This window comes from Myxocyprinus asiaticus, chromosome 14, assembly GCF_019703515.2.
Source record: "Myxocyprinus asiaticus isolate MX2 ecotype Aquarium Trade chromosome 14, UBuf_Myxa_2, whole genome shotgun sequence".
NCBI lineage: Eukaryota > Metazoa > Chordata > Actinopteri > Cypriniformes > Catostomidae > Myxocyprinus > Myxocyprinus asiaticus.
The window spans coordinates 31,621,971-31,649,227 of record NC_059357.1 but is presented as its reverse complement, the minus strand read 5'-3'; the positions used below and the strand labels follow the sequence as shown (position 1 = coordinate 31,649,227).

Below are 27,257 nucleotides of genomic sequence, written 5' to 3'. Positions count from 1 at the left end.
AAAAATAAGCAGGGATAAAACATTTATTTGTATAACTTATATATACTGTACATAAGATGTTTCACAAAAGCATTTGTCTTAAGATGGTTATTTATATCTTCAGCTTCAATAGGAAATATAAATGTTAGACTCCCAAACATTACTTTTGCAAAAAGAAAAGAATAGAACAGTAGAACAGGGAGCCCTGCAACAGATGGCATGGCCCCCACAAAGCCCCCCACTGAACATTGTGTCAGTCTGAGATTACATAAAGAGACAGAAGTAATTGAGACAGCCTAAATAGATAGAAGAACTGTGGTGAATTCTCCAAGAAGCTTGGAACATCCTATCCGCCAACAACCAAGAAAAACTTTTCCAGGTGTACCTAGGAGAACTGGGGCTGTTTTAAAGGCAAAGGTGGTCACACCAAATATTGATTTAGCTTTTTTATGTTTACTGGACTTTGTATGACATTAAGAGATAAACTATTTATGTCATTATTTTTGAAGACATCCTCACTATGCAACATTTGTGTGCCTAAAACTTTTGCACAGTATTATATATATATATATATATATATATATATATATATATATATATATATATATATATATATATATATATATATATACATATATATATATACATTTATATTTTTATTAGATTATATAAAACTCTTTTTAAAGAAATAATTAAAGATTATAAAAGTTTTTAAAGATTCTTTAATGATAATCAATTTATAATCTTGAAAAATAATTGTTAGTAATTAAAATAAAACTATAATAATCATAACACTTTTTGGAAATAATGATTATGATCATATACTAAGTAAACACTAAAGTGTTAAGGTGAAAGTATTTAAGTTGTAAGGAAAATATTCCATTTTACTGTGTTAAATCACTTGGCATTTTTAGATTAAACATGTTTTTTTAAACAATATGTTTCTGAAAAATACATGAAACCAACATGCTCTAGAAATAGCTCTTTGGCTGAACTTGATTTAATCGTGGACAGTGGTTCCACGTGTTTAAAATGAGTTTTCTTAATTTAAAATTACTATGTAATCTCAACACAAACACTGTGTAGAAAGAACCTAGTTGAATTGGGTAAACTCAACTAAATTAGGCATGTCAATGTAACTCAAATAAATCTCTTATTTCTTTATGTACTAAATAGTGAAAGTGAACGTTAGCATGCTAATACATGCTGGTTGGAAGCACGGTTAGCACAGCATTTCCTCAACGAAGAACACAATCAATATCATGAGCAACATCCACAATACCTATCCTCATCATTAGCTCAAGCTCCACTCTTCACATAATGGTAACCCCCAAAACTCCAACATAACAGAAACTCTTCTAAATCTCAACAAAACATTAAACACTGTGCAAGATGAATATAAAGGGGGATATTTGTTAAACACATAAAATAACACTTAACATTAACATTTACTCTCGCTATCGAGTCCCATGCAAAGCATGCTGGGAAATGGAAATACCCTGTCCAGTTTCATCAATGCTACATTAATCCCACAAAATGTATTCATGTAGACCCAACTCAAATGGATTAGCTTACCTTCCAAAATTTAAATGGATAGAACTCAATAAAATCAAGTTGTGACTAAATATTCTAAAATTATGTTGCTTTATTTCATTTTAATTAAGTAAATTGAACAAGCACAAAAATATTTTTTTAAGTGTGTATAAAGAGATTCAGTTTCAAAGAACTTTTCACTGGTGCTCTAAATTGTTTAAAAGATGTTTACTTTTATCATTTTGAACATCTGTAGTGGTCAAGGACTTTTACAATCTGAGGGGTCATTTTCTGTGATAATTTACCTATTTACATTAAAATAAGTTCATGATTTCTATGAATGTGTTTATGAAAAGGGTATTTATTTCATATAAAATCAGAACACTTTTGCAATAACAATGAAAAGATAGACATTCATACAAGCTACTCTATTTGGTAGGATTGTGTATGGTTTCCTTCATAAAGCTACACCACACAGGCTTCTAGAATGTGCCTACCAAAATTATACACCTAAAGCACTAAAGTGTGTGTAAAACTTCTCTTACTTCTAGCACAGCATGTTTAATCTCTACTCTGATTTTCCTGTGAAGAGGACAAAATATTTTTTCATGGGAGGGAACTGTAAATCCCTGTCTGAGTTCAGTTAAAAGGCTTAAAATGTCACTAAATGACAAATTAAAAGCTTCCTCTAACGTTTAATACAAGATGTTGTTGCACTCGAAGTTACCTGAAATCAAGGTTAGAATTTCACAAACTAAACGTGCAGCGAGTTTTGTGATTATTGAAAATGTTGACCTTTTCATTACCCATCACAGATCTTGCTGTGAGATCTAAACAGCAATTATTAATTCAATTGTACACCATCACAGTGGTAAAACTGCAAAGTGACACAGGAAAGACCTCCCATGCTGAGAATTTAAACTTAATACATTTCAACGGATTCATGCCTCAGGATTCCAGCTGCTTATTAGAAAGCTGAAAATATTCCTTTGAAATATTCAGAGGAAATAAAAATAATCTTCCCCAGTCCACATTTCAACATTTTGAATACAAACATTTTCTGAACATGTGATACTAGATGAAATGACACTATTCTGTTAAGCACAGTGCTGTGATATCTCTGTCAGTAGTTGTGTGCCAGTGCAGGACATCAAGTGAGCCAGCTCAGATTTTGGGTGAAAAGAGACATTGGCATTTGTGAAGAGTTTCCATATGTATCACTTCTGTTGTGGGGGGCATTCCACTGATCCACAAAACCAGCAGAAAGGATAAAGTGGGAAGTCTCTGTGCCAGTGTAAGGAAGGAAAAGTTGCCTTGCTGCTGAGCAGAGTCGGGCAGAATCCTGCATTGGCGCTGATAACATGGTTGGATTAGGGATGTTTAAGGGAAGGGAAAATTATTCATTTGAAATGGATGAAAAACTGCACTTGTCAAGTCTCCCCAGTCATGCACATTCCATCTCATTCCCAGTAGCCAACGTGTATGTTTTCCGTCAATGCAAATGTGTGCACTATGAAATTGTGAGCACATTACCCTCTCTCTTTAAACACACCAAATGACACAGAGATTAAATGAATTTTCACAGAGAAAAATAATTCATCGCACAAGCCGAAGAGGTTGATAAATGGAAGTTTACTGAGTGATCATAAGAACGTCTTTTTATGTATACACATTTTCAAAAGGGGCATTTGCAGTTAAGCAAGTATTAATAAAGTACATTTACCGAGATGAAAAATCTGTTTTAAGTTTTTAGCTCTAGATCAAACAGTACACCAAATGACTGTAATCATGCAAAGCTATCAGAGTGGGTTTTCTTCCAGTCCATCGTTCGCAATGCAATTAATGATTCCAGGAACAAAGTCTTTCCTCCAGCTCTTCCAGCCTGATGATACACTGAATACATCAGCCGCTCTATACAAATATTATGATCTGTCTGACGAGAGCCAGGGCTCCAGTCTGGATGGCTAATAAATTAGAAGCACACTTCTCGTTTACTCATCAGAGCTAATGAGGCTGATAAAATTACCTTGAGGATCATAATTATGGGGCTAGAAGCACCCGCACCATAACTGAAACACACACACACACACACCTAACAGGAAAAGAACAAACAGCTTAGAACATACAGGATAAGCAGAGTTTGACCTATATAATATGCTGTACATTTGATAAGTGCATAATGTATGCTTTTAATTAAACAATTAAAAGCATCACATTACACTGAATGCTTGAAATTCAGCACATCCGACATTCGTTCTCCACATTAAAGCACTTTCCTCATTTAATCAAAACAGAACTCAGAAAATATACAAAAACACTCAAGTACACAGTACTCCATTTTCAAATCCATTCGGTGTTAATTACTGACCCGCACTTAGCTGGCCTGGATCAAGCAAATATGTAAATGTCATTCAGCTATGTACCCAGAGATAGATAGTGTGCGCGCATGTGCCAGAGGTTAGGAAGGGTACATTTGAGCTGGCAGGCTGATTTAGAAATACCAGGCTTGTGACAAACAAGTCAAAGGCGGCATCCTTTATTCCTTCAATTTCATCAGGCGCATTAAGCACTTGATCAGTAATGGCATCTTTTGATGGACACGGGCAGCATGGACGTGAGAGCTCACCTCTGAGAATTTCATTTCATCAGCCATTCACAGGATGAATTGTTTTACTTATGAATATTAATGTCCACCTAATTTGAGTCTGTTGTTAATGCTTGTCGCTAGGAGCTTGGCAAATCAGGTCCCATTTCTGTTAAAACCATGTATTAGACACCCCCCTGACACTAAGCCCTCGCCTTTGATTCTTAATTGCAGGAGTGCGAGCATTTGCGGGAGATGGGGCGCAAAGCTTTAATTAACTCTAATATCACACGTATTCAGTCTCGACTGTCACCCACATCACCCGTGTGGCGTTCTGCACCGATATCATCCCCAGCTCCTCTCGGCTACAGAGATGGTGTTCCAAGTTCATGATCACAATTTCATGCATCTTAAATTGGGGATGGATGGCCTGTAAGCAGCAGCGTGATATTAAATGTGAGTAAATTATCATAATGCATTTTACTAAAATCCATATTAAATGATGGCTGCGTAAATGGCCGTTTTAAAGCATGAGCAATGATAGGGACAACAATTAAAGTTGCTGCAGCCAGCATGGTGTAAATTTGAATTTGGAATGAGAAGGGATACAACTGCAATTCGGGATAAACCAAGATTTTGGGTTACTGTGCAACTCTACTTCAACTATTTCTGCATGGATTGGCTACTTCCCCAATGGTTAGCATGGATAGGCTTCTCCATGGAACATTTTTGGGCCACGCAATTTGCATGCCGATATGTGAAACTGCTGATGTATAACACATTAGTTTTTGAACAATAATAAAGCTCAGAATCAGTTTTTGGTACAATACAATAAGAAACTTCATTGGGATTTATTCGATAACTCATTTAAAAGTTAAATATACAATTAATAAATACATACAAGCACATCCAAATTACAATCCATCTCTCTCTTAAAACTTTTTAAAACGCGTCTTACAAAAGTTTTTTTAGTAGGTTTTTCAAATAGTAAAGACCTATACTGGTATTTAAACAGAAACATCTTTGGACAGAGTATGTCTTAAATCAGTTAAATTAGGTACTATTTTAATTGAACTAGGTTAAAGGACTTAAAAATAAAATAAAACCAATAATCCAAGCCTTTCCAGCACACAAGCTTCTCTGCTGCCTAATCTCCAGCTTGATTTAGCATTCTGGAGAATATAAAATTAGAAATTGGAATACTCATGCAGATGCATGCGAGCTCATAGTGCCCCCTTCAGGTCACTGCAGGAAGTGCAGCTTTATTATAAAATCGAATGGAGGAGTGCGATGCTTCAATTTAATTCTAGAGATCACAATCAAATAATGTGTTTGAGCCATTTTTGGGCATATGTTAACTAATCTGTTTATACATTAAGTAACCAATAATGTCTGAATGAGTGAGGGGGTGGAAAAACAGGAAACTAACAAAATAAATAATATTTTGAACCCTGTAATTATTCAAACTAGCCCACACATTTCAAGCAAAAGACTAAAGAGCATATAGGACCAGAATTTTAATTGCATAAAACAAAGGATGATTAGAACAAGAATTTCCTAAATGACCAAACTTAAGTGAAAAACTATGAGAACATGACCAGAAAGCAAATAATGTGTGTCAAAGATAACCAGACAATCATTTTTCTCCAAGAAATATCTGGTCAAACTCACTGAGTTACCTAACACAGAGTCGTGATTCTAGTCCTACCTTGTTTTAAACCATCTCGGAACGTGAAGTCCAAAGTCTGAACTTCAACTGAATCAAGTTGAGCATCGGGACAACTTCACGTGTTCCTCTGAAGATCACTCCCCCACTGATGCTTTTTTACTTCTCCATCTAAATAACATTGAGAAGGACGACTTGTGTTTGTTTTTAAACTTCTGGACACCTGCAGCCGAACAGAGGAAATAAAGAATCACTTTTATTTAACGTTCTCCTCTGCTGCGAGCTCCAAGTGGATTTTTCAAGATAAAACCAAACACTATAACGAGAGCAAAGTGCTCACCCAGTCTTTGCATCATCTCATTCAACTGTTGATCTTCCTCCTCCTCCCTTCAAATTAAACAAATATATTTACTTTGCAAAGTGGTTAATATATAACCTTGTTTGGACAACATGCATTCAAAAGGTATTTTCACTTGCAGTGTGAGAGCTTAAGTTTAGGTTTTTCAGGAATGACCTTATCCTGTCCTCTTCCAGTCCCTCAACAATGGCATTCCTGTCATTCACAATCTCCATCAGTCTGTTCAACAGCTCAGTTTCCCTCTTCTTCTCTTGTTCTAACAGACACACAAACATGATAAATCTGTTATCTACTGTAAATGAATAGGGTACAAAGGGGCAAAAGGCACATCTTAAGGAAAATTTGCTATTTTTTTTTTCAGGTCAATGTATCTCAAGATTTAAGAAATACATTTATTTTGATTGAATATTGATAGAGCAACATAATTTGAGTGAAAAGAAATAACAACAGAATGTTGTTTTGAATACAATTTTTTTTTTTTTAAAGGTGGCGAGGGAGCCTTTTACCCCACACCTGGCTCTCTCACTTGGGGTAAAAGGCCCCAAGGGGGGTTATAGTGATATAGTGTACATACCGGGGCAAAAGTTTTAGTGCACAATTTTTCAACTTATGCAAATACTTTTGAGACATCAAGATGCTTTTTTTTTAACAATATATTAAGATGACCACTTCAGAAATGGGTGCATAATTTCTTGTTCATTTCAATCACATTTGACATTGTATTACATCTTAAGCATCCTAAATTTATAAACAAATTAATCTCCACTGTGATTGGATCAGTCAATGTGAACCCAACATTTTCCATATCAAATCTATTCCGCCCACTTAAGAAAAACAATGTGTTTAATAGGGGCCTTTAGCACCTGCAACAGGGGGACTTTTTACCCCAAATGCTATCCTTTCCCTTATTGTACAGTTATTGAAATGTTTTTTATATAATCACCTTGAACAAAATTGAAAATGATAAACAAGTATTTGCCTCAAAACAAATGTGATCATTTCCAGGATATTCATCAGCTACATTAATTTACAACAATTTAAAAAATATAAAATATTAAATCATATTGCATCAAAATCAAACTTTAGACATGACACGCAATGATCTCATGGAAGAGGAAAATTTGTAGTTCATACTGACAAACAGGTGTTTAGAAATGTACTGAGGTAGTTTTTGATGCTATTTAGTGTTTTGGGAGAAATTAAAATCAAAAGGAGCCTTTTACCCCGTTGTACCGTCGTAGACATCTATTTTTTGTATACAAAGCTAATAATTACTACAAACAAACCCAGTTGTCACAGGGGCTATATTTCATTATCATTAAGATTTGAAGTCAAAAGTCCAATTGCACAAATGTATGTTTGCTCTAGCAGAGTTTTTGAATGTTGTTTTCAAACCATTAAAACCCTTTTAAATTAAGATTTTAAGATTATTTTTTTGTGAATTAAACCCTTCTATCCATAGTAAATGTTCACTATCATTATATTTTTTTTATAGCTCTTGGGTAAACAAGTGAACAATCAAACCACACTGGCATACAGCACATTACGGCAAGTGTTAAATAATATAATGAAGGCAGATTTTTACCGAGAGGTTTGAATGTGTTCTTAGGACAAAATGTATTTTTAAAAGGGATAGTTCACCCATAAATGGAAATGCTTTCATCATTCACTCACCCCCATTTATTACTATAAATCTCCACTTTCACATTCTTTTTTTTTTTTTTTGGTGATGTGCATTCTTTGTGCGTATCGCCACCTACTGGTCAGGGAGGAGAATTTCTAGTAAAAAATAACTTAAATATTGATCTGTTTCTCACCCACACCTGTAATCTTACTTCTTAAGATATGGATTCAACCACTGGAGTCGTATGGATTACTTTTTTGCTGCCTTTATATGCTTTTCAGACCTTCAAAGTTCTGGCCACCATTAACTTACATTGTATGGACCTACAGAGCTGAAATATTCTTCTAAAAATCTTTCTACAGAAGAAAAATAGTCACACATCTTGAGGGTGGGTAAATTAGATCATTTTTTTCACTTTTGGGTGAACTAACCCTTTAATAAATTTCAGGTTGGGGCATGTTGTCACACATGTTTTAAATGGCATAAATGTATACAATTTATCAATTACAATATTTATTGGACAAACAAAGTTTTTATATTTTTATCGTTTCATTAATCGTTTTGTGCCAACTTACCCCATCGAGTATGACAAAATATTACAGGTTTTTGCTGGCTAATATTGATGGAAATGTTAAATGGCTTTTCTGTAGCAAAGACTATAAGGTACAGTACTACAGTATGTGGCTGTGCAGAAATTAACTTAAAAAAATAAAGCTACCCTGAGAAATACTTACTGAAGTAAAAAGTGTGACAACTAGCCCAGGTTATTAATCACTTTTACACATAAAGAGAGGTTTTGTCAGATTCTGCCAACTTCTGGGACCAGTTTAATGAAATAGTTTCATACTAGACATAATTTCAATGTATTTGCATAGCAGTTTTCCCCACACATTTTATTCCAAAGCAGAACAATTATAAAAACAATTATTGGTATGATTTGAAGCACTGAAGTGTCTTAGAAGTGCCTCCATGTGTCATAAGAGATTTACATGTCTTCACATTTATAATTAGTGCTAGAAAGAATTCTAAATTTAGAACTAGAACATGTACCGTAAATGCTGAAATGATGCCCCAATAAGGCAAAATTGCAAGGCAATATACTGTATCAATACAGCACTTTGCTTGTAAGTAGATCACAATTTGCCAAGGTAAATTAGTGCATATTTTACAATGAGCCCTCAAATGTTAAAGTGTATAAAACAGCCAAATGAAAGAGTGCATGATGAAAGTACTTCATGCAAAAAATAAAACAGACTGGTTTCAATCTTCCAAAAAATATGTTATGGTGCCCATCTGAGTGCTTGCTGGTGAGTGTGAGAACAGAGAAGGTGAGGCCTCATCTCTACTTTACACACTGGTTACCTGGTTCACACTTACTTGGTTTATTGATCAGTCTCCTGAGTTCTCCCTCCACACCTGGCTGCTGCTCCTCCAGATCCTGTGTTCTTGCTCTTTTAAAAAGATTAATGTGTGTAGGTTAGTTCTCCCAAAAATACAATTTTTGTTATGTTGTTCCAAACATGTTAAAATTTATTTTTCCCCATACAACAAAAAGATGTTAGGAAGAATGTTAGCCTCAGTCACCATTCACTTTTTATTGCGTTGATTTTCCATATAATGAAATTGAATGGTGACAGAGTTGAACACTCTGCCTAACATCTTTTGTGTTTCACGGAAGACACTCATATGGGACATACTGGAACAAATGAGGGGGAGTAGATTACAGTTTTCATTTTTGGGACCATCCAGAATATTTATTGGTCTGAGGGAAAGGTTTTGAACCATTTCTACCCAGAGTTCAACATTTTGGGGATTAAATTAAAAAGGATCACTTACATATACATTAACTCCGACTCCTTCCGTTTGTAGCTTTGTTTTTTCCGAATCAGGTTAAACCAGTCCACCATCAAGGGATCCATCAGAAGGTCCCCATGACCCTCTGTAAAACAGGCTAATGTAACCAAGGACACTGTCCATATCTAGCCACATATGAGACACTCCACCTCAAGCCACAATTTAAAGTGCTCAGAAGATGGGCATCTTGAAATACTTTTAACTTCTATTTGAGCTATGAATGGTTTCTATTGGTCTCGTAATAGAGCACTGTAATGCTGTCTAAAAAGCAAGTTTTCCACTGACATTGCTTTGAGGTGGTACAAAAACATACAAGTACAATCATACAGCACACACACTTGCGTAATTTGATCAAGTGGTGGTCTTTTGTGGGACTGTGAGGCAGTCGGGCTCTATCAAATCCCACTGGCTGCTAGCAGCAGGACAGGTGACTATAGCTGTGAGTCTGGAGATGATATTACTGTGCCAAGACCATGGTGACCTTGAAAAGAGCCAATCAGGTACCCTTTCCTTCAGTCACCAGCCTCTCATTGCAGCCTACCGCCTCTTCTCCATTTCCATCCCGTCATCCCACAGGAGGAGAGGGAGCTTCCCCTCCGCCTCGCCCAATTTGGCCCTGGCTGCTGGAAACGAGAGCCCTTTATTGGCCACAGCCTTCCCCTAAAGGCAACATCGAAATTCCGTCTCCCAGGTGGACGGGCTCAGCTAACAGGTTTGGAATGAGTGCACGACTCTCAAAACACCATGAAACACACACACACACATATACACCAACGGAGCTACTCCACGCTGTCTAAAGCATACTGAATGATTAGTCTGGTATTGCACAAAAAGGAACATCTGCTGTACCAACCAGCTAATTTGGACCAAAACAACCTTGAAAGTACTCAAGCCCTTCAGAATAATTTCAAAGTACTGGGGCTATACAGAGGGCTGAGAAACTAAATTTGATTTTTTTCACTGAAATATTACCAAAATTGGAATTATATTCTAATTTTAAAGACATAATTTCAGGTAGGGGGAAAAAAAAATCTACAAGACATCTGATTTTTAAACGGACGATGTCTTCAATGTACACAAGAGGGCACAACGAATCAATATTAACCAATCAGCACAGTGTTATAGATATTGTTTATTGCAAAAAAACATCTCTGGCTGTTAACAAAAGTTGATAAATGATAAAGATTTAGCCAATCCATATTCTCAAATCTTATTTAAAAAGGTAAAACAAGAAATGCTACAATATATGTGTTAACTTAGTGTTGAACAGTAGCCTATACCAGTGCCAGAGTATTGTAACAGGCTTCATAATCTTCATAATATTTGTGGTACAACAGTGTTTTTAATTTAAATACAGCTGTTTGTACGTACCTAATGCTTTTGCAGTGAGACGCTCATAAGAGCAAGCCAAAGCATACTGAAGACACAAGCTACTCCCTCCAAATGCATATTTTTTCTATGCAAGCACGCGCTAGACAGATGTCTTTGACTGTTGTGCTGTGTCTCGCTTTTATTTTCAGTAAGTAGCTTTCTACACAGCAACGTAATTTCCCCACGATGTTTGTGTAAATAACAAAAATGGTATCTGAGGAAGACTTTTATTCTATTTTGCTTCACTTTATTTTCAGATATTCCAGAGTTGTTGCGGTGTTTGTTTTCTTAACTTTGTCGCAACCTGCAGCGGAATTGCACTGCAATAGTGGGGTTTTCCTCTTACGGAAAACTCTGAAATTGCCCCAGCGCATATACTGTACGCGAACGTAAGGGACAGTCAATATTTTACACTGGTGTGAATAAATGGGTATAGTTTATAGTGTATGTGCTTTTCCCACTGTACTCCCAGAAATGTTGAATTATTTCCGCTGTGTTGATAGGGCTCCATCCTATGACTTTTGTTTTTCAGTCTGTTCACGTCCATGCACACTCTTCAAACACCAGAATGGCGCTTGTGTTTACATGGCCACATAAGCCGCATTCTCCGGGAGAAACCTGCGGTTGTGTTAAACCGCTTTCTTAGTCCCTTAAGTAGTGTAATTCTCTTATTTTAGTAGCATTCTCTTTTACATGTTTCAGAATGCCGCTTTCTTCAGAAACCCTGGAATAAACCGTTTTCTTAAGTGCATGTAAATGTTGTCACTCTTATTACAAAATACAGGACAGCTTCTGATCACATACCTTCTTCATATATTCGAAGTCTTCTCTCCAATTCTGCTCCCTTATTCTCCAAAACATTAAGATTGTTCTCAATTTCCTGCAATCCTTCTGTGATTTGGTCTGCTGGGATTTGGCAAGGCTTTATCTGAGCAAAGACAGATATAGTGTAAACTGAAAACAGCGGTTTTGAAAGTTCTGTGCTCATGTAGGAACATTCAACGGTTGAATGAGAGAGAAGTTTTGTGAACTTACAGTGGGTGATATTGTCTCATCCTTCAAGCCATTTTTAGCTGTAAATTTTCCATTTTCATAACCTAAATATAAAACAAAGCTTTTGCCTTTAATTACTTATCTTTTTAAGATTGATTTATTTCAAGAAAAAAAACATTTCTTTTAGGCTCTCAGAAGACGCTTTAACTTCTTAAAGATGGGTTACTAAAGCACATAAATGACTGCAGGCACCTACCCATGTACATAATTGATATGTTCAAAATTGCTGGGCTATACTTAAGCTCTTTTCCATGAAAGGATGCTTCCACAGAGTTTAGTAAGGCTAACATTGGTCACATTGGCAACTTGTGTTTTGAAATGGCAAGTTTCTTTAGGTTTCAATTAAAGATTTTATAGGATACAAATTATGCCCAATAGACACTGACAGACTGAAAAGCTTTGATAATATTTCCATTTTCATAACATGCTTACTTGAGTTCGCCGACCTGTGGCGAGGTTGTTTTGGAGATGAAGGTTTGTGATGAGAATGAGAGGGTGAGACACATGAGGACATGAGACATTCACTTTTAGAACCTGTGGTAAAATGTTATGATTATTTACCCAAATTTCATCATGCTGCAACTGATAGTGATGTAATGATGTGGACTGGACATACCCTGTCCAGCAGACCCATCAGAGGTCTGACCCAAACATGAGATAACAGGACTGAGTTGTTGATTGGGGCAAGAGGTCATAGACCACACTCCATTTAAAGGACAACCTGGTGGTGTATGTGAGAAATTAAAAAAAAGGGAAATAAACTTTAAACAATTTCCAGGTTACATCAGCATTTGGTATTTAATTGGCATGCTTGCCATTTCAGGTTTTCAAACACTCCAGACTTACCCCAGGTAACCCATGTTTCCAACTCTGGCTCTTTCTCAACTACAGATTGCTGAGCAATATGGTTAGAGCAATGGCTGTTTAATATGGGTGAGATTGGAGCTTGTGAAGCATTTTGGATTGTGAACTCATAATGTCTGGAGGTAAAGTCACTTTTATTTTTCCCGGGAGTTAACATGATCTCCTTGGCAGAATGTTGAGATCTAAAAGAAAAATTAGCCTTGCTGTAAATTGATAAAGACTTATATTTTAGCCAACATGAGTATTAATAATAGTAACCTATTTAACCATGCAAAAACACCTTTGACAATTTAAACAATTTACAAAAATGGCCTTTTACCTAAAAGAAAACTAAACTTAACCAATTAGTAATTCAGTGTCTCACCTTAAGGTATAGCAGATGCAAAGAAAACAAAAAGAATGATCAGAGGAAATCAAAGTAAGGGCATAGAGTTTCAGTGGGGGCTTGTTTAGGCGCAGCACTCCTTGGGACTGTTGAGAATTGGGGATAGAGTGAGTGGATGTACTCTGAGCCAGTCAAACACTATGGGGGAAGTGAGAGGAATCCACAGGCTAGAGGGTGGATACATGAAAGGCCCCACTGTCAGTACTCCAGCTCTGAAGTGTCATTGCAGCTCACACCCGAGTGACTCTGCCTGCTTCCCCACATGTGGATTAGAAAGCATTAGAGATAACTAGGCAGATCGAACTTACTTTAGTCCTGGTACATTTGGAGCTGCCTTTGGCTTTGATCTGCAGTCGGCCGAGGCTTCTTTGCTCTGAGAATCTTTGAAGCCAAGAGAAGAGGGCAAAATTATGGCAAACAAGAAGCAGAATTCACAATAATCAAATTAAGCTAATTGAGGCCATCTGATCAAAAAACGTAAAAAAAATATAGCTGCAAGCAGCAATTAATTTCCTATGGGTTTTTACAATGTGGTTTTTCAACATATGAGTACAATAAGGGCTTAGGTTAACATTACTTGACGATATGTGGATGTGGTTTTGTTTTACAACATAAATTTCACACTTCCATACCTCAAACGTCAATTTTGAAGCCACCATGTTTTTTCTTCTTTTTTTTTTTAAGTATGCAATTCAATACAAGGTATGAAGTGTGTAATTTATGTTGTAGAACTTTGAATGTACCCTTAGATCATTGCCATAATGAAGCATACCAAGTTTCGTTTTGATAGGAGAAACCATTGCTGAGATACAGCCAGACTTCCTGATTTACACCATTAACTTCACGCAAGTGTAACTTTTCAACAATGGCCAAAATCAATTCTTTAATGTCACTTCTGCGCAGCTCCGTCTGACGATCATGTGTGCAGTTTTTGTGCAAATCAGACAAAGTCTGAAAGAGTAGCAGCAAAAAAATAATTAAAAAATCTAAGATGGCGGCCACTGTAAGGGCTCCCCCCCCCCCCAAGTATTACATGGTGCGAATGTGCTGATGTATTTATCTGTGACATCAAAATGGTGTTCAATAAATGCTCTTTTTACAGCAATTACAGCATGTTTTCTTAATATAATCAAACTATTTTATCCCAAAAGATCGAGAAAAATTTAATTCCTCCATATATGACCCCTTTAAGACTTTGTCATTCTAGTGGACTATATGGATAACGTGATTACTAAGGCTGTCACAATCAATGCCAGCCTGAGTCAAGCGTCTTAATTTTACAGTTTTCCTGCCTCTATTCTTGTCTCCAACTTATTGCGTGTGTTTATGGTAATATTTCCCATGTGACCTTTAAAAAACATTTTAAAATAAGACCACAATCCACACAAGCAAAAGGTCATCAACAAGTGATTGCAACCTTTGGCAGTAGAAAGCAGCAAGGATGGAGGTCTGCATTGCTTCTTGCTGATGGCACTAAGGTAGAGGGATTCCTTGGTGTTCAAGCTGCTACTGCTGATAGCAGGGGTGAATGGAGTGACCTGAATTGAGTTCCTTCCAACTGCATCACGGCTATTTAACTCCTGCCTCCAGCTGGAGACATCAGCAGAATGGCATTTGATTTTTAGCCTGAAAGAGAAAATATATTTAGAGAACTGATGTAAAATTACATTCATTTTGGTCAAGTAGGCTAAGAATGATCTAAATCACTTTTGAGCCATTTAAAGCTCAGTTTCTCCCCAAACATTTATTAAGGCTTCTTTGCTCTAATATAATAATTCAGATAATTTAAATACATTACATTATTGTGGCAGACGAATAAAGCATTTATTAGACAATAAAAAAAAGTGCCTTTAGAAGTCAATATATTGCTTGGTTTATTTCCATATCATTGAACATAAGCCTATCACTGGCCTTAGCAACTCATTTTGCAACTGAATTTGTCAGTCTGTAGACTTGGTCTGTTCTCACAAGACGTGTTCTTGCGTTCCGTCTGTACACATGTCAGACGGATGATTTGGAGTGTCTCACTGTGGTTATGTTGTGTTTTACTGGTTTTCAGCATCTGTAGCCATAAATGCTGAGTTCACATGAAGCTGTGACAAGTTAAATTTAGCTGGAAACTTGATAAACTTGAAAAAACTCATCTCGAGACCCATGTACTCTGCTTCATCCAGCCATCTTTGAACAGCTGTTAGTTTGATTCCTGTAATTCAAGAGCTGCACTGACTAGCCCCTACTGATTGAGAGTTGCAAAAAAACTAAGGCGGTACTTCAAGCTTGAATTGCTCCGTTGGTAGGAAAATTCCCTATTGCGGAAATAGAGTACGGTCAAGGGGCACGATTAAGTGCAATAACCTTATTTCATATTAATTTGCTTTTTACAGATGCAGAAAGTCACACTGTTTAGTTTCAGTATGTGAGGGAAATTTGACAGCAAGGTGAAAGTCAAACAGTGACAGCAAATGTGTTAACTGGAATGCTGTATTTGTCAAATCAATGCTATGCACCTCATAAATAGGAAAATAAGAACGCTATCCCCGGGTTTACAAATATAGTGTCAAATATCGAAACCTGTTTTAATGACTAACCCAATGACTATTCCAAAATAGTGTATGAACTGTGTGAAACATGGAACATGATAACCTGATATTGTGTTGCAACAAAGTTTGCAGCAAAGCCCTACTGAACCACGTCTGGTCAGTAGATACAAGGCAACACTAATAATGGATCAAATGACCGTATTCAGTCACTTGAATAAAAAAATGCAATTTTAACATTTAATCACTTACTGCCTCTCTGTTCCTGGGTGAGAATTCAGTGAGTTGTTATTATTGCAGTTTCCTTCAGGTAGTTTCCTATTGATCAGTACATTGGTCTCATCTTTCTCCTCCATCTTCAGACTCGTATTCTGATTTATGGAGGGCTCTGAGGGGCATGGTTGTGGCCTTGTACTTGGGTGAAGCTCTGCTGCTGGGGTACAGGACTGGAAGAACTTATGTCTTGCTGCCTGAGTCCTCTGAGCAGAGGCAGTCCATGACTGTGGGACTGGACTCAAGTCAACCGTTCTGGCAAAAGCCTTGATGGGCATAGACAATACTGAGGTGTAGCGCTGGGAAGTTAGCGGACCTCCATTGTCAGACTTGGATCCCAGTTCAGCAAGTGTAAAGCCACTACTCTTAAATGGCCTAACAGTAGGCTTGAAGCCACTCTGGGTCTGTTGGTGAATGGTGCAGACCAGTGAGCCAGTGTCCATTCCAAATTTATATGTCCCAGGTTTCAGAGTGCCATAGCATACAGTACACCTATTGCACAAGAACAATAACAAAGAGTTATAGTTCTTTATTTACATATAAGTCTCCAATATCAAACTCAACATGGCAAAAAAAATTACTTTATGCATTCGCAGAAGAAAATGTGAGTGGCGCTTGCCCATATAAAACTCGCCACCACAATGCTAGGGTAAGGTGGGGGTATCCAGGACGTTGCTATATGGCTGCAAAGGTGCTTACGATACGGGCTTTACAACATTCTGGTCCCTAGATATGGCTCAGGTGGTCTCTCTTTCACTGTAAGTCTATGGGATTTTTGGGCAGTTTTATGGACCCTTTCCACATTTCCGGAAGTAAACTATTGTGGGGTAGCTTCTATAGGGGTCAATGGGACACCACAGCAAACATAATTTTTGCTCCAACAGCAAATAAAAAAAAAATCCATTATATTTCTGCAGCTTTCCAAAAGAGGAAAAAAGCAGCTGTATTTGAAAGCCCATCAGCCGTGTTGATTTTTAAAATTATTTTTAATTAATGCCAGGGTAATAATACCACAAAGAACAATGTTATAAATTAACAAAATTTTGAAATCTAGAAAACTTTGTTTATGCTGCTAAATAAGGCAGAAACTGGCATCACGGTCTGTGTTAAGGGTCCATTGTCCACCTGGTGAAAATATTAAGCCCAATAATTTCTAATACACCTCTATTTCAGGTATCATTCATGTCTGTAGCACAAATGGTACAGGTCAAGTTTTACTATAAAGTTTAATATTTATGTTTGGACCAATGATTATGAGCAATAATATTAGTGGTACTTGCTATAATTATTGGTCATTAGTAGAAAACTCACTTAAAGCAGCTCCGGTGATAGAGTTTTCCATCCACCAGGTGTCTCTGGACCAGATGCACATGATTTCCACATACTGCACATTCACTGTTCAGTGTACCTGTTTTATTTGAGCTTTCCACCAAAGCAGTTCTCTGTAAAAGACCAGGGGCCGGTTGCACCGGCTATACGTAAGTAACAATTTAGCCAAGTTGTGGCGTAAATGGGCACTAAGCCACAATTTACGCACTACAAAATATGTGAGCATTGCACCATTAAACTTAGGTAGAATGTAACCCTACGTATAAACTAAATATTTACGGAAGTCTCAGACCAGGAGTATTGGATGGAATAAAAAAGCAGACTCATTTAATGACATAAATGAGCTCATGTTTTGGTTAACAGGCTTCAGTCCTTTCGACATATATGATGATGTTGCATAACATGCATTTAAATTTACGGGAGAAAACATTATGTAAAAAACGTACTTCTTCAGCATGAAACCGATCTAATGGTGCACTTTCCTGTGTACTCTGCCCGGTGTCAAGTTTCAACATATACGAAATATATAAGATATTAAAATGAATAAATGTCTATTTTTCCAGCCTGTTGTATTAGTATTTATTTATTTATTATCCTTATTAATTTTAGATACAGGTATTAAATATTGTTATTTACACAGGCTAAATATACCATTAATGAAATCTTGTTTTATTATGTATAGTATTTCAATGGGGATATAATTTATTACAGCTGACAGTTATGTGAGCAAACAAGGTTTGAACATCAACCGTAACAAGATCAAACTGAAATTGATGGCTTTTTAACACTTCTGTGCACAAATATGAAAGCTGCTTACTGGATCAGTACAAGTAAACATCATATTATGTGACTATGCATTACTTTATGGAGAGCTAAGGACCTACTAGTTAAGTCTTGCCTAATGAGCAGGTGGTGCAACCAAATTAAGCACTGACTTAGTTACAAACTAACTAGTAGTTACTAAGCCCTTAGTGTGAACTTTACGTCTCAACTTAAGTGAGACCTTATGCACAGCTGGTGCAACCCTACCCAGATGAAAACAGATCGTAAAAACACATTTTAAAATTCTTCACTATTCACCAAATCATGAATGCAATTATTCTCTTGAGATTTTTACTTGGGAAAAAAATTGGGATTGTGACAATGCATGCCAGATTCAACCTGCATTCCCGCAGGAGCACTACATCTTCGACACTATACTGTATGTTTTGAGCCTGTGCTACCACTGTGCCATGGCTCGAACATGAGATAATGTTTTATACTTTATCTTTTTTTATCAGATTGGACTATGGTTAATATTAGAACAATAATTTGGTCATTACGTGATAATCGGGAAAGACGATCTGGCTTGATACCTTCTCAACATCTCTGTGTGGCTGTGGAGATCTCGCTCTATGTGGGGTGACGGGTGCTTGCACTCGTTTTGCCCCTGCAGATTTCTGCCAGTCTGTGCCAGTTTGCTGTGTAGTGGTTAGAACATGCTTCTCTGGAATTGTTTTCTGGACATTAAGAGATGGAGGATGGCTGTCTCTGATATTTTTTAGCATGTCCGTGTGTGGAGGACAGTTCTCTGTATTTGTTTTGAGATTGTGATTTTTGGCAACCACAGGTTGATTCTTCTTCTCTAATGGCATACCCTTTGAGATCTCAGCATGGCATTTGATACCTCCTATTCCCCCTACTGAGAAAAGAGACCATTAAGAAGAAAGGCCATTGAAAAGGCAACAAGGATTGTCAGAATACAAAATTTCATTCATCAACATCAATACCAGTAAAATTTCACAATTCTCAGAAGCAATTTTGATACCACAGCAAAAGTATTACATTTTGTGAAGTATGAAAAATTACATTTTTTAGGTATCTAAGAGCAGTATCAAGTATTAAAACATTCCAAAATTAAAAATTAAACATAACATTTAAAATAGGAAATACAATGAGTGGTTCTTTATTCTTGTCAATGTTGTTGTTAGATTAATATTGACAACAGTGGCAGGTCTATTAAACTGCATCAAAACTGATATTTTGACATATCCAGTTTTTCCTCCCCGCCTCTTTACATTGACTTAAGACAATGTATCGACTGTGTAGCTCGCAAAGATGAGCATTTTTCACCAAATATTGGAAGTGTATTTGAACATTCAGGTGCATATCCGCATTACAGTGAGTGCTTTTCACAGAACACGAACATTAATAGCACACATAGAACATACGTATCAGATGGGTACCGAATTGGCTGGTACTAGGGATACACCAATATGGAATTTCTGGGCCGATACCGAGAACCGATAATTCACAGCTCTTGTGGCCGACACTTTTCAGTTTTAACCCTTTATAAAATGGAGCTACTTTTATAAAGATTTAAAACTTAAATTAAAAACTATTCACAGCAGATGATACTGAACAAAACGAGACAAAAAAAAAACAGCATAGCATGGTGCTTAGATTTTGAAATAATCCTCACAGAGCGACGTGACATGCTAACTTGGCCAAAAAAACTTTCTATCCATGTCACACACAGACAGTTTGACAATGCGCACTGATGCTTGATACGTTGTGACAAGGAGAGAATGAAGCCACAAGCAGTCAGAATGAGATTCTCCGGAGCAAGCAAATATACCATAATTAATTATCAGCAAAAATACTATCAGCACGATAATCTTCTCAGTTATCTGACAAGATTATATCGACCACCGAAATATCGGGCACCTCTAGTTGGTAGTACTAGTACAGTAGAAGAACTGGTATCATTTCTTATTTTAGTATCGAGACTTGATAACGAAGAATCGGCCCTTTTGAAATCCCAGGTGGCAACCTTCAGTATAGCATACTAATACTATTTCTGCAGCATATAGTATGTAAATTTGCACTGTATGAAAGCTTCATATGCATAGAATACAAGCATGACCTACATTTTTCTAAATATACTGTACAACCGGAGCTGATTATGAGAAACACTGTACCTCAAAAGGCAATACACTCTTGACCTTCCATTACCGGTGCACTGCTGCTAAATCCATATAGGGGAAACACTGAACAGCGTAGTATGCAATAAGTAGTAAAATAGTATTCCATTCCAAACATAGCCTAACATTCAGATAAGACAGTATATCCTGTTGCATCAGAAAGCTCACAAAATAGTACTTCTTACTTTACTAACTTAGTAAAGCATAAAAACACTGATGGTGGATAAACTCTTACTTGGTGAGCGGCCGTTGAAGTAGTTATAGTACTGTGAGACATATGTGAGGATGCTGAGTCTGTCTGGGACCGGCAAAGCCACCATGTCCTCTGCATCCAGAAGAGCTGGGATTCCCAGATGTTCCTCGGCCACACGGAATGCCTGAAGCACATCACAAAACCAGACATCAAAGATTACATCACTAACAACTAGACCACCACATCTTAAGAGGATGCATCCAAAACAGAAGAAATTGTCTAGACAAGAATAAGAAATAAGACCACCATAATTACAGAACCTAATTACAAGGAACCCTGTGTTCTATTGAAAATACTCAATCAACAAGACCTCTTATGATTGTTGCCGGGTGCCAGTATCATGCTGTGGCAATGGTTTTCTAGGCCAAAGGCACTTGGCCAATTAACTGTAAATACAGACAAGGCAAAAAGAACGGAGTCATCAAAAATAGAAAAGGACAGTATCCAGTGAGATCTGGCACCACATCAAGAGGTTCTGCGTAGGGAGTGCATAATGAATAGCACATTTCCTGTGTGCACTGTGGGCCTGGGAAAGAGGACAGAAGAGGAGGATACCAGGACATTGTTTAGGACTGACCTGGACACACTCATTAAATTTTACAGGACAACTTAGGAGGCTGCATATCCTCCACACTGCAACCGCAGCTGTGACTTACTGTTTCTCTTTTGTCCTACACAGCCGAGCAGCTGCCATTTACGCATTGACTATTTTACGTTATGAAAAAAAAAAACAGGTTTCATGTAAAATATCATCTGGGTTTAATCAAAGTACACTAGACAACAAAAGGTGCCAACACTGGCATCAAAATAGTTATTCTTTGGTGTTTAAATGAACACAAGTTTTTGTAAGGACAGTAGTAGAACAGAGGTAAGTTAATCTTGATGGAGAGGATCAGGTGCCCTGTAGATGACTGTCACCCTTCTTTATAATGCATGGACTGAAAAGACGCTGTATGGATTGGGTTCCAACTACAATTGAGTGCTATTGAAAGAAGTGGTAAGGTTTTGTAACAGATCTCAGAGTGTGGGGCCTATAATCTGGGGTCTCTGAGGAAGAAAAGAGAAAGAGCTCATCATCATGAAAAAGTCCTGATTGTGGCATGTCTCACCACCTCATTCTCAGCACTTCCTGACAAGAATTGGTGGGCCGAAACAATTAATCAGGTCACTAAGTCTGGTCTGGCAGTGTCCCACTACATATTTTGCAAATTAAATTATGCATTTGAAATGCATATACTATCAAACTGAAGGATGTCTGATATGCATGGTCAGTTCCTAGGTAACTCTAGAATGAAAAATGAAAAGTGCCAAAATCTCACAAAAAGGGGATGGCATCATCAGACAGCGTAACAAATACACATTAGATGCATACCATATATTCTCTCATTTTAAACTGAAATACACCATAGGCAAGTATTCTTAATTCTGATGGTCAACCTTAAGAAGTTTTACACTATATATGTGTGCCTAAGACAGATTAAATGGTCAAAGCATAAAGCATAAAGTTAATTTTAATCAAATTCGAGTCGAGTATCGAATACTCTTTCCATTCAGAGCAGAAACCATATTTTTCCATTCAGGTGTTCTGCAGCCTCATTTCCAAATGGTAACCAATTAGAATGAAATAACAGAACAGTTAATAATGTTCTTTTTAAAATGACAGTACGCCGTGCTAAGGGTAGGTGAAATACCAGTTGCGGTGTTGCCAGATCTCGCAAGAGAAACAAGTGAACTGGTCTGGAAAAACAAGCTCAAAATAATGGACTTGCCTCACCAAAATAAGCAATTCAACTTTTTTCCATTTGGGGGAATTATCATCATAGAAATCATAACAAGCATAGGATACTCTCATGCGACCCCGCATACACATGTGGGACTTTGTATTTCGGCTTTGCTATACGCAACGCATCATTTAATTTAAACCGACTGATCTCGGTTCAGGAGATTCTGGGAGGTCAGTAAAGGGTTAAACATTTGACGTACGGAGTCACGTAACAAAAAAATTGCCGCTGATCACAGTGGAGTTTTCCTTCGGGAGAATAGCCAAGAAAACTACATCTGGTAATAACCTAATTAAGTTTTTACATTGAAACCTGTTTGAGTCTCTAGTTTAATCTGATATGGCATTTTTAAAATGAGTGATTTATCGCAAAACGCCACGCTGCTAATCACAATGTGTACAATAGCACAAGATTTTCATTAGAAATCCTTTATTTACTTTATAAAAAATTGCTTTATATGGAGTTAGGATGAAAATACAGTGCATTCCGAACTGTTCTGAGACCAGTGCAGACAGACAGCACACTGGAGGTTAAGTCATTCACTTAATGGGGAGCAAGGGAGCAAAGGAGCATCCTATATCTTTCCTATGAAACAAAGTGCATTCAATCCAAACTTCCTATCAAATGTTCAGTTTCAGGCTGCAGATGATGTTTGGACCACTCAACATGGTTGGAAGACATGGGACAATGGTTGTCAGTACTTAAGATTCAGAATTTATAATATATAAATTTATTTTGACATGGTTGGCAGTGGTTAATTATGCTAATATCTGATTGGTAAAATGCTTCAGCACTGGCTATCACTTGTTTCTTTGACAGTGCAAAGAGAGAACATTAAGATTTTATTGCCAAAGTAAAAAAACAAACAAAAAAACAAGTCAAATAATTTTTATTTTTATAGTTTTTTTATTTGTACTTTTACCAATACACATTGTTCCAAAGCAGCTTTACAGAAAATCAGCTGTGAAGTCAGTAACATCTCAAAAATATGAATAAACAACACTCCTGCAAACATAATAAACAATTTGATATTTGAGCTTGGTATTATTTAGAATTTCACAACATAGTCCCGCTGTCCACATATGTGGACATCAATATTAAGGGGAAACTATTTGCTCTAGAAATTTTTTTTCTTTTTTTTTTTTTTTTTTTTTGCATCTTTATAAGGTGCTACTAGTTACAAATCAAAAAGGGAAATGGAAAATGCACACAGCAGTCATGCTCGGATCTCAGGAGGTTACAGTAGCCTAAAACATTTCAAATATACATCTGGCCTTTCATAAAATCCTAAATCAACTTTAAACTGATTTAATAACCAACACTGGGGTAAAACAGAAGGGAGCACACACTCATTGCTCTTGGCTCTAAAGCTGTAAAAAGCCATAAAAAATAAAACATTTTCACAAAGTAAGGCCTAAATAAAAATCTGTATGGATCATTACATTTTAATAACACATTTGCTTCTCAGTCAAAACCCAGCAGCATCAAATCTGTAATAATGCATTATACTATATCAAACGATAATTAAGTGAAGACTGAGAAATGTACTTTTTACCTCTAATATTTTTCCTTGTATCTGGATTAACCGTGTATGTATATGCCGTAATTACTAATTATATATTGTTGTAAAAGGTCTTCAGCATGTCATGGAAAGCTACATCCACAACTTGCAAAAAGTGTGATGCAGTGGTTTCCTTCAGGATTAAAGCACATGCTTATCATGTTCTACTAAAAAAGAAAAGCCTATTTTTTAAGGCAACAGGAAGTGGTGTAATTCCGAAACTTTACTGTGATAAACCCTTTGTTTCATTTGAAACATTTTTTAGAACAAAATTAGCCAGTTACCAGCATTTAAAAAATTACGTTTTCACTCCAGAACAATTGAAAGGGTCTTCATTCCTGTTTTCAAGCATTTGTTCATTTCCAGTTTTCGTTCCTTGAACCGCTTGTAGTCCCCAAGTAATACAATAGTCTCTATGGCCTGATTATAGGTAAAAAAAAATGACTATTTAGAAAAGATTCTTATTGTTTTCTAATATTTTTTCTTTTTCTCACAAAGGAAGTTTGTCTGCATGACAATGTCTTCCAAACTTAAATGTCTAAAGATATCTTGACTATGCCAACAGCTATGGCTGTGACACATGAACTATAAACTGATTATTTTGCTAAGCAACAAGTCCCATTTATTGAAGAATGCTGCAAAATTAGATCACATCTCTCAAGCTCTGTGAAAGGATCTCACGAGCTCTCTTATTCATGCCAGTAACAGAAAAACAATGCATTTATACACTGACATGTCCCTTAGAAAGGCGACCTTTTAAAAATGGGAATATCACAATGAAAATGTAACCAATGATTGTTAAAGACTATGCTGCAAATGAATAAGTGTCTCTACAATTGAAAAAGAGCAAAACAATGTCAGTCCCAAGACAACAAGGGGAGGCTGTGTGGAATACTGTATATTATACATCCAACATAAAAATAAAAAAAACAGTAAATCTAACAAAGAACATTCAACTAGTGTGTGCATCACCAATGTACTGTACCAAACACACATTTGTACAGGATACAGCTAAATTTGGCCATAAAACACGCAAAATGGGTCACTCTGCATCAGACAGTGTTTTTTGTAGTTTCCTATGACCAAGGCCAAACAGCACGACTTACCAAATGGTTGTTGTAATACACATTGTCTTTGGAGAGAGACTCAAAGTTTCTGAAAGAAAACAAGGACATGAGTCACCAGGCAGACATATAGAAGTCTTGAGATAAGAATGACAACACTGATACTAAATTAGCTGAGCATAAGTATACAGAAATAAAGTTCTAGTTTCTACATTTATCTGCATCAATATGGCAGATAATATGGCACTATGCCAATAAAATGGATATAATATATAGGGCTACATTTTAAAGGTCACAAGCAAATACAATAATTAAACCAATTTAACATAAGACTGAGGTTTATACAAATTCTGTTGTATTAGGTTTATGTAAATAACACAAGGTTATGAAAGGTTGCAACTCTGTGCCAAAAGAGGAGTGATAACAGTTAACACCTCTGAGCGTATATATATCTATCATAATTTTATTCCAATGATGAACAGTGATCTTAGAAAGTATTTGGACACTTAAGCCACACTTCAATTTATGAATTTCATTATATGACAAAATATCAAACCAAGTGGCATCTGCAAACAAATAACACTAGACATTTTCTCAGAATTTCACTTTTTCTTGCAATGACTATTAACCAGCTGGTCTCAAGGGCTAAAGTCAGTTTTCACACAGGTGTCCTAGCAGAGTAACTAGTGTAGCTGACCACATTAATTATGGATATGTTCCAAGTTTGAAAACCAGAATATGTCCAAATACAGCGGGGCTAAAGGGTGAAAGGTACTTTTGATTTTATTTTCTCCCAAAACACCAAACAGCAACAAAAACTACCATAATACTCTCCTTAACACCTGTTTGTCACAATGCACTGCAAAATATTCCCGATCCATGAGATCATTGTGTGCAATGTCTAAAGTTTGATTTGCATTTTGAAAATGTTGCAAATTTATGTTGCTAATAAAAATCCCTAAATTATCACATTTATTTTTAGACAAAATACATATTTTTCCATTTTCAGTTTTGTACAAGGTGATTAAATCAAAAGTTGTTTTTAATAACTGTCCAATAAGTGAAAGGATAGTATTTGGGGAAAAAAGTCCTGTTGGAGGTGCTAAAGGCCCCCATAAAACACATAGTTTTTCTTAAGTGCCCCCCTCAAATGGATTTGTTTGGAAAAATGATCATATTGGGATCATATCCAATCACAATACATATTAATTTGTTTATAAAATACTTGAGATGTTAAGAAATGCCAAATATGATAGAAATTAACAGAAAATTGTTAACACCAAGTGTGGGGTAAAAGGCTCCCTTGCCAATTTTTTTTTTTTTTTTTTACTTTTTTTTTAATTTATTTGAGTTTTAATCAAAACAACATTCCGTTATTATTTATTTTCTCACAAATTATGTTGTTTAATAAATAGCATTTTTGTTTAAATTAAAATTAAAACAGTTCTTTCTTTAAAAACCTTGGTTTGATATTTTGTTTTGCAATTGGACAAATTTTTTTTTTTTTTTTTTTTTTTTTTTTTTTTTGTTACACTATGGCATTCTTATAAGACCTGTATAGTACCCTCTAACGTAAACATTAAATAGCTAACAATTGCTGCATTCTAATTAAGGACAATTTATACATAAGCGACTCTTACATGAGGTCCGGTCTGAATTTGTGGATAAGAGCGCAGAAGGCCAGTCCATCTCTGAAAGATGTGGTCATGTTGCTGATGCCCACATCTCTGTATCCATCGCATTGAATCTTACACCACTTCTGCAGCGCTTTGACAGCGGCCATTCTCTAACACTGCACTCAAAGTGTTCTTAAGAAGGATAGAAAGAGAAACAAGTCGTCAGCTTGTCAAAATAACAGAGCTTGGAAGAAATGACGGTGGAGAAACTTCGGGAATTGCCAGAGATCTGAGCTGTGTAAACTGGTGTCCTCACTGTTGTTCGGCAAAGCAGCCGACACCTGCGGAATAGAGGAAATAACGGAGGAGGAGCCTGAAATTATCAATAATGAAACGCTGATTGTGTTTTGTTCTTTTGGTTTTTCTCTAAAATAACAAGCAAGTGCCTTGTAGAAAGATGATGTGATAACATTAAAGATACAGTCAAATTTGTCCTCATCAAGACAGAAATTAATAGTAATTTTAAAATATAGGTATAAAATCATGGTCACACACATGAGATGAAGACTCCAGTCATATCAGTAACCTTATAAAAGTTGTTGTTATTCT

The 27,257-nt window shown here is 36.4% G+C and overlaps 1 protein-coding gene across 1 annotated transcript in view; it reads right to left on the bottom strand.

Moving 5' to 3' along the window:
• The window catches only part of LOC127452248 (MICAL-like protein 2), a 51,393-nt gene extending 24,445 nt beyond the window's left edge, over positions 1-26,948 (bottom strand). Inside the window, exons 1-18 of the mRNA XM_051717596.1 lie at positions 26,673-26,948; positions 25,075-25,123; positions 20,609-20,750; positions 18,766-19,091; positions 17,393-17,523; positions 16,061-16,573; positions 14,689-14,897; positions 13,580-13,652; positions 12,869-13,068; positions 12,639-12,743; positions 12,455-12,556; positions 12,005-12,066; positions 11,774-11,897; positions 9,581-9,683; positions 9,107-9,195; positions 6,277-6,376; positions 6,103-6,149; positions 5,805-5,985 (exon numbers count right to left, since the gene is read on the bottom strand). Of these exons, the coding sequence (XP_051573556.1) occupies positions 5,900-5,985; positions 6,103-6,149; positions 6,277-6,376; positions 9,107-9,195; positions 9,581-9,683; positions 11,774-11,897; positions 12,005-12,066; positions 12,455-12,556; positions 12,639-12,743; positions 12,869-13,068; positions 13,580-13,652; positions 14,689-14,897; positions 16,061-16,573; positions 17,393-17,523; positions 18,766-19,091; positions 20,609-20,750; positions 25,075-25,123; positions 26,673-26,815 (2,604 nt within the window). The 5' untranslated portion in view covers positions 26,816-26,948 and the 3' untranslated portion in view covers positions 5,805-5,899. The remainder of the gene's footprint in view (positions 1-5,804; positions 5,986-6,102; positions 6,150-6,276; positions 6,377-9,106; positions 9,196-9,580; positions 9,684-11,773; positions 11,898-12,004; positions 12,067-12,454; positions 12,557-12,638; positions 12,744-12,868; positions 13,069-13,579; positions 13,653-14,688; positions 14,898-16,060; positions 16,574-17,392; positions 17,524-18,765; positions 19,092-20,608; positions 20,751-25,074; positions 25,124-26,672) is intronic.
• Positions 26,949-27,257: the final 309 nt, after the last annotated feature.